Below are 8635 nucleotides of genomic sequence, written 5' to 3'. Positions count from 1 at the left end.
TTGGCAGCTATGTAACCCTGTCTCCGTCTGCCTTTCTAATTTTCGGCAGGACTCAAATTCCAGCTAGACCTGGCGCGCGTATCAAGAAATACAGAGCCTATTTATGTCGAAGCTGTGTAAAGCAATATGTAATCATTGAGCTCATTACAAAGAAATCCTCCAGCGGACACGAACCAATCAGAGAATCGATGGGCGTGTTTTAACAAGAAGGCTGTCGTACAAGCGTGGTTTCCGCCAATCACAGCCTTTGATGACGCGACCCTGTAGGAGGATTCCACAGGAAGCGACGCGCTGGTGACGAAGCGTACGGGCCGGAAAGAGGGTGCAGCTAATTTAGCAGGTACATTCTGAGCTAGCAGTGTTCTATTCTGGGTCCTGTGCACTCGACGAGATGTCCCGACTTAGTTTTCTCTTCCACGTTGTGCCAGGCGGGCCCTTTGTGGGCCTCTGTGATATATATATACACGCCCCGCTGCTTTGCCCACCCATTGCGCCCGAAGCAAGGCAACACTCAGAATAAAGCCTGATCCGGCATCTGCCGGTCTTTGCCACCTGCTCCGGGCCCGAGACTTATTTTGACTGCACACCATTCCCGCAGTGTGGAGCGTGTTTTTTAATGATTGATTTTTTAATAAAGGGGTTCCAGAGCCGGTAGATTTTAGCTCACTCTCCGCAAGCCACCGTTTGCTCTCGGTCTGCAATGAAGTCTAAAAGCGTAAACTATTGTTTTCAAAACAATGTACGTGACAGTTGCCTGTCGGGCCGTATTTATGTCTTTTGTGTAATTCTCAGATAGGATATTTGAAATTTTAAGTCTGCAGTTGAGGTTAGGTCATTTGCTGTTCTATCACCTACTGTGGGAGAAGGAATATATTAGACGACGAGATAGATCAGTGAGTACTAACTTAGTGTCAAAATCTCATGTGGTGGTGGGGAGGAGATGGATAACGCAGGTAGAATAGTTATGCTAATTGGGTCTGGGACGTGGTGCAGTGTGCACTGAAAATGACTTGTTATAGTCCATGGGTACTCACAAACATTTGCCCAAGGGATACAAACCATGGTCTGTGGTGTGCCCGAGGTCATCATTAATGGCAGGTGGTGCTTTGTGAGGGGTTAAAGTGGGCATAGGAAAGCAAATCCCAAACATGGTGTAGTCACCTGGATTAGTGGACTAATACGTCCACTGTAGGGGCCTGTGTTTGATCTCATGGTCACAGGTTCAAATCTCAGTGGAGCCACTCAGCCTTTCATCCTTTTGAGGCCGATGATAAAATGAGTTGGGTAACAATAAACATCTGCTAATAAACACTAAGATACCCTAGGGTAAACATGCGCTTTACAAATACACATTGTGTCCGTGAGTCATGTAATTTTAATGGTTTCTTTCATTACTGCCCTCAAAATTAAGTCCTCAGTCTCTTGAGTGGAGTCCTAGATTTCACAATACTGCGTTACTCTGTATCTGAACTGCTATCCCTTTACTGCACCTTGGGGTAAGCCTTACTGATTGCTGGTTCTACCTTGGAAGACAAGTATAAAAAGGAAGTAACCAGAAAATCTAGGATCAATCTCTGCTATCCCACTTGATCCAACTGTTTGATCCTAGGCAACTGCCTAATTTCACCTTTCCTCCTTTTTCTTTGTTATCAAATAAGAGCACCTTGAAATACATGAGTTCAGGATATATGCTGTACAGACCTCTTGTGTTTGAGTTAATAAACTATAATACCCATGTATAATAACAACCCGGACCACCCAGAGGTTTCCTCTTGGCAACTGACTGCCTCTTAGTTCACTATTGGCGCTGTTGTCAGGGTGTGAGGAGGGATAAATATTTCTACACTCATTTTTTTTATTTACTTCAATTAGCCTGTAAGTAAACACTTTCCAGTTTATTTAACTTATTTTGTGAATGTTAGTGCTTTTTAAATTAAACAGCAGCCAAGTGCAGTCATTCAGCTGGAGGCCGCAAGTGAAGGTCCGGAGTGCCGCATGCAGCCATACTTTGAGTACCCCGGTTATAGGCATTGAAATACTTTATACAAACAAGGTTTTTCTGGGGAGTTAGTGCTGTAGAAGTGCTACATACAAACAAGGTTATTTTTGGGTTTGTGATATAGAAATACTACTAACAAGTAAGGATTTTGTAGCTTTGCAACCTCTTCTCCGTGTCATCACAGGCACTCTTTCCAGTCCTGTTTGTTAGGGCTTACAAATTATTTTTGCCATATGTTAATCCTATTACATTAAAGAAAGATAACAAAGGCAACTATACCCTGAATGCATTAGGTTTTCTCTCTGAAGTTTGGGACTGTAAGACACAATGTCCAATGAGATACAGTGTTGTGTCCACAATTGGTATTTCTAGAGTTTGGAAAGAGGTCTTTGCATTTTCAATTTTCTTTAAAAATATGTTGTTTAGAACCACAGTTTGCTTTGTCTCATACCGATACATACCAGTGTTGTGGTAAACTTTATATAGGTCAAAAGACATACATGACCAGTATTATGTATTACTAGAAGAATTGGGATTTACGTTGGGCCAGGATGTGCCTCTGACATAAACCAATTTCTCAAAATCAGACCTGATGGCACAACGTAACAATTGTGGTGTGAGAGAGTGGAAGTGGATGATAGGGTCTCTAGATCACTGTTAGATTGGAAATTAGGATTAGTGGGTGTATGCAATAGTTGATTTAATGTGATACTGTGGGGTGGGACAGTGAAGTAGGGATTACCAGAATAAAGATTTGACTGGATGTTGTGTGGCTGCAATACTTTAAGTCGGAGAGTTGATAAGTGTGATGAGCGGTGCAAAGGTGGGAGACTGGGACTTTCTGTTCAACATTAGAGTCGAATTATCATAGCGTAGGATGATGTATATGAAAATGAGTTTTGTGAGATTTAACAAATGATGGCAGTTGTATTTATACTGGCACACTGTTGGTTTGGAAACTGAACATGAAATGAGGGGAAATCAGAATTGTGGGTGAGAGAGTCAGTCAGATGGACTGTGAAATAATTAGATGGATATTTTTTACTGTGGGCCAGAAGACTAGAGGTAAGGACCATTAGGTTTAGAAGAAGAGGATTTTGAGTACATATGGGAGAACTATGTAGGGCTGCTTAAAAACTGGTATTTTCCCATGGCACCCCTTTATGGGGGCCAAACTGGCATTTAGCCATACATTGTTATGCAGCAAACTCAAAGCTGCACAAATGGAATAAAGAAGAGGAAGGATGCAAAAAGTGGGTTTTGCCTGTTGAGTAAAACTATATTGAGATGGCCCTAGAGCAATGGGAATCTATGGGAATGGAGGGAAGGACTGATGATTTGTGAAAGCCACACTGTCCTCATGCACCTTCTGTCCATCCATACAGTATAGTTTTTTTATGCTTACTTGTCCTATCTCTCACTCCTTGCTTCAAATTCATACAGAGGTGCAGTATCAACACGTGGCAATAGCAAGATTTCGGCCCTTGCTCACAGCATCAAAGCACTTCCCATCTAGCCTATATGACAGACATTCATCCCTCCAGATCACTTCCATGGAGAACAATGCTACCAGTCTGCAAAGGAGCTTCAGTGCCTCATGTTTATGAGGCAGTGTACAAATGGAGCTGTATTGTGTTGGGTTTTGTGAGGTAGACGTTCAAATCCTCACTGTCAGGTGGCAGAAACCAATATATGTTAAGGCAAGGGAGTGGAAGATGGGATATTGAATACAACACTGGAACAACCAATATATTGATTTTCAGTGTTTATTACTGTGTAAGATGGTTGTCAGAGTGCTGTGGTCAAAACAACCTGATGTTTGTTTGTGTGAACATTATTTATTAGTATTGATCCTCCTAAGGATGTGACGTGTAGCCTCGTCCCCAGAAGATCATTTGTTGATTACTTTGAATTTGTTCTGCTACTATCGCATGTGCTTTCTTTTCCCTCCCAACCTGCACCTCTCTCTTCAGGATGGTGTCGCCCCTGCTTCTGGTCGCCTGCAGTTTCATCGGCTGGTTCTCTCTGTATGCATCCTTTTGCCATCTAAACACGAATCGGAGTTACGAATGGAACTGTAGAATAGTGACAGTGATCCATGGGTTTCTTATCATCTCTCTCTCTGCCTATGTTGGTTTTATCGATGGACCATGGCCATTTACCCATCCGGGTGAGTTTTAGGCTAGTATATCATTGATGTAAATCTGCAGGTTTTCTTGTGGAGCGGGTGCTTGTGTCACTGAGGAATGTATAGTGGATGGATGAGTGAGTGAATATTCAATTTTTACCACTATTCTCACTTGGATGTTATTCCACCACACATCCTTAAAATCTTTCTGCAGTTACTCAGGAACCTTCTGTTTGTGTTGATTTTTTGATTTCCACAAATTGAGAAGTAGCCATAGCCAACTAGGCCATTGTTTGGAGCAGCCTGCCACAATCTAAGTAGCTGCTTTAGCCAGGCACCCGGTACAACCTTTTCGTAAAGGTTTTGAATGCTTGCACACCAGGTGCTGTGCAATTCCAGCCTCGGTGCTGTACTTGTTCAAATGCTGAGGGCCGCCACTGGGCACTTGTATTATTTATACGATTATCCAGCAAGACTACTAATACTGTTGTGAAGCTTCCCAATAAAAGCACTGTATTGTGCTGCGAAATGTTCATAGCAATAGAAATGTTTAAAATATACTTACACACCACACCTTTAAAACGAGTTATTTTTGATGTTTTATTAATAGGTGATTAATTTTCCCAGTTTAAAAAAACAGTTTCTTCAATGTACATTATTTGAAATGCTTAATCCATTAACTAAGCTAATGCTCTCCATCTAACGCGGAATTGTGTATTTTGCCTCTAGTTTTAAGTGCCTATTGCATGTCCATTAATGTGATAAGCTCAGCTCTCTTGTTTGCATGCCTCTAGTTGCTTGAATAGAATAAAGCTAACATTTACAATGGTTTACATAGTATTGTTGCTGTTCAATTGAGCTCTGTCCTTTAAATAATCGCACTTTGATTTCTTTGCTTACAGGATCTCTCAATACAGCTCTCCAAGTTCAGGTTCTCTGTCTCACCCTGGGTTATTTCATCTTTGACTTATGCTGGTGTGTGTATTTTCAGACCGAACGGCTCCTGATGCTAGTCCATCACGTTCTAAGTATTCTGGGGATTAACATGGCATTGATTCTCGGCGAATCTGCCACCGAAGTCAATGCTGTTCTTTTTGGCAGCGAGATCACAAACCCCTTCCTGCAGGCTCGCTGGTTCCTACGGGAAATGGGTCACTACCACAGCTTCTGCGGTGATCTGGTGGACTTTCTGTTTGTGGCCCTTTTCACCGGTGTGCGCATTGGTGTGGGAGCCAACCTCCTCTGGTGTGAGTTGGTTTCACCCACTCCACGTTGGTTCGTGAAAGTTGGTGGAGTGGCTATGTACATTGTCTCTTGGGTGTTCATGATCAGCATTTGGCGATTTGCATGGAGGAAGAGTGTGATGAAGTACCAATTATGGAGGGGTCAGGGAAAAGGGAATGGCTACAAGCAAGGGAATAACTGTCGCAAAATACAGTAATGTTAGCTTAAAACAGACCGTGTGTTGTGGTAGTATTACAACAAGTGGAAAGGCAAGGTTTAGAGCACTACTTTCTACAGAAAATATGCTGTGGAAAAGCAAGGTTTAGAGCTCTACATTCTACAGAAAATAGGCTTTAGATGACAAAAAGGGACAGCCTGAGTAGATATTGTAGCCTTTCAATGGAAGTTTATGGCAAATGGATACATGGGCCTAAAGTAATGTGGAGAAGGCACAGCTGAACTTATCAGATCTCACACTAGGAGTAGTGAGGTTTTAGTTTATGGTGAATTGCTATTTTCTAGTGGGGTGATCCTGGCAACTCCAAATTCAGGGATTTGTGAGTAATGTGGAAAGCTGTCTGAAGTGCTGCCACTAACAAGGGTACAGTGTTCGAGTCTTTTGAGGAACAATTTTTGGGCCTGGTCCACCCAGTTTGGGAGTCATTTGAGTCTCCTTCATCGTTACAAAGAGGGGCACATTTGAGCCTCATAATAGAGCACTGGTCATCCACATGGAAAATAAAGAGACCTTTTGCGGGAGCCTTCCCCAGTAAGACATACTAAAATTGCTGCTAAGTGGAGATGTGTTATTTGATTGGTGCGATAATGTCTTCGCAGAGGATTTCAGAGCTGAGCACTGACGCTGTAGAATACTGATTAGCTGCCACGTAAAAGCCATCAGGTTTATCATAAACACATTCAGCCCTAAAATATCCACCATCCTGAAGGGGCACCCTTTTGACGTTTTATAAAAGTGAAACCGAACTTGCATGGCAAGTGAAGAAAGACTGTTTACACATGTGAACGATAAGCTGGGTTGGTACCAGTGGTGGAAAGATGCAGAATCTCTAGAGCAAAGGAATAATTGTGAAGAACATGTCCTCTTGCCAGGATAAGAAAACCTGTGTAGCTCCTTCATTGTCAAGCACGCTCATGCAGAGCAAATTGTGTCTACCTCTGATGTACCTCGAGTGCGACTAGTATTAATAATGGACAACAAGTCTTAAGTCCGTGGAGGAAGATGGGCATTCAACTGAACATGTTGTGATGTTCTTGTTAAGGCTTGCTGGGCTTACAGTTGAAGTGTGTGGAATTGTGGTTCACTTATGAATGTTTGTCAATAAATAGATTATTTTCATAAACTATTGTCTAACAAGGTTGTTTTGTCAAAATTATTTCAGAATTATAAAGTAGAGACCACAAATTGTTATTAAGTTGGAACACCTTTGAATATCAAGGTTATTGAATGAATTCTTACATTGGCGCAGCAGGAAGATTTAGTTGACGCTCCTGGGCCCCACTTGGGTAAATACCTGGGTGCACAGTATGTTTTTGTTTCCATGTTATTTAGTAATATTTTGTAAAACAGCCAATTGTAGACTGGACATCTATGGCTACTGAGTTTTGCAGTTCATCAGGAGTCAGGACACTTTTCAAATTATGATGGAAGATCACAATTTGGTTCCCTGACCCACCTCTTTAAATCTGCCAATTGTCGAGGGACGATTTTCTACTACTTTGGCTTTTTAGAAGTTCACAAACACTCAAATACCACTGTGTTTCATCAGCGTTTCTGTATTGTCTAACATTTTACGTAATTAAACCTTTCTGTATTCAGACCAGGAGTTCTCTAAACGCACATCAGATTGTGCGAAATGTCCCTTCAATGACTTTCTGAAATTCATCACCAGTTTCAGATTTCAGTGAGCAAATTCGCATTTGTTGCTGGCATACATTTGTTGCTGGCATACATAGCAAGGGAAGAGTATGTGGCAATTCAACCATAGCTGTCTACTTTAAGAACTGGGGAACCACGTTTGAGTCTCTGTGTTGGAGCAGCATCCTCCGATTTTGAGCAAATCACTTTTATCTACCCATGCCTCAAAATGAATCTGGGCTTGCGTAATGTTACAGGTGCTTGTGTAAATGACTGATGGCCTTTGGCCGAATTTGCGCTTTATAAAAATGCTAAAATAAATAAGATAAACACAATAAGATGCATATTTACTTCATCACGATAATCGTGAACTACCCACCCAGATCGTATAGAACAGGTTCTATTAAGAAATGGTCTTCTCATCTAATGACACAAACGAGCTAAAAAACAATTCAGTGCTGCTTTAAATGTATATTTCATTTATCTGATATAGCACAAATGTAGTTCCACATAGAGATTTTTTATTGCTGTGATAGCATCTCAAAAATGCTACTCTCCATAGAACCTTAATGTGTGTAATGTGCATTTGAAACCAAGATGTGATATGATGTGATGAGGCGAGTAGAATGACAACCCAAAATCGGAACAACACTGGGGTATATGCTGGACAGTTATGTTTTTCACAGAGCACATTTCCCAACTACATTTTGCACATCGATAAAGTGTTTAATAGAGAATTAATCGCTCCTTTGTTCAGACGCCTGAAGGACTGCTCCATGATACAAGGTAAGGCCATGAGCAACTAGCCTAAATCATAAATTGTCCATCATTTAAAACTTGGCTAATCTGTATTCATCTTATTTTCTGTTTTGGCATTCGCTTATTAGAGAGGAGTTGCAGGTTATGTGTACCCCTCTCCCCTCGGCTGCTTGACATTTTTTAAAATGTTTTTTTCTTTCTCAGTTTAGTATTGTAGTACAATGTCTACTTTTATAAGGGCTACAATAGCAAGATGGATAAATCAGGAAGTAAAGTCATCCTGAATATTACATTACTTCCTTTCCTTCACAAACCATGGCCTAAATGTCTATGTGTAACAAGAAAAACTCAATGTAACAATTAAAGTAATATACATGATACAAAGAAAGAACAGTGGGACAGACAGGGAAGAGCTAGAAATGGAGACTCTAAAGAATTGAACTTTAGCATAACAATACAATTCATGCAATTACGGCAGTGGTTCTTAACCTGGGATCCATGACACGTACTCTGGGGGTCTGCAACTGTTAAAAAAATTCAATGATATTAGCAGATTAATAAAGGATAGTTACTAAAAGAGCTAAATGTAACATTTTAAAACATTCTGTAAACGTGAAGGAGTCTGAAATTGGAAGCTAAAAAAAGTTGC

General features: G+C 41.0%; 1 protein-coding gene across 2 annotated transcripts; it reads left to right on the top strand.

The window, feature by feature from the left end:
- Positions 1-239: 239 nt before the first annotated feature.
- Positions 240-6726, top strand: TLCD5 (TLC domain containing 5). Of its 2 annotated transcripts, none has more exons than XM_078682159.1 (3): positions 240-340; positions 3973-4169; positions 5030-6726. In XM_078682159.1, exons 2-3 carry the CDS (start codon positions 3974-3976, stop codon positions 5566-5568), a joined length of 735 nt encoding a protein of 244 aa, XP_078538285.1. In that variant the 5' UTR covers positions 240-340; position 3973; the 3' UTR covers positions 5569-6726. The 2 variants fall into 2 exon arrangements, with proteins under 2 accessions (XP_078538285.1, XP_078538284.1); XM_078682158.1 differs by lacking the exon at positions 240-340 and adding an exon at positions 379-739.
- Positions 6727-8635: the final 1909 nt, after the last annotated feature.

This window comes from Lissotriton helveticus, chromosome 3_1, assembly GCF_964261635.1.
Source record: "Lissotriton helveticus chromosome 3_1, aLisHel1.1, whole genome shotgun sequence".
NCBI lineage: Eukaryota > Metazoa > Chordata > Amphibia > Caudata > Salamandridae > Lissotriton > Lissotriton helveticus.
This window is presented reverse-complemented; position numbering and strand designations above follow the sequence as displayed.

Bases quoted from the DNA above. Each gene is read 5' to 3' on its own strand.
- TLCD5 (XM_078682158.1), top strand. The intron at 4,170-5,029 runs GTGAGTTTTAGG...CTTTGCTTACAG, and splicing joins ATGGCCATTTACCCATCCGG to GATCTCTCAATACAGCTCTC.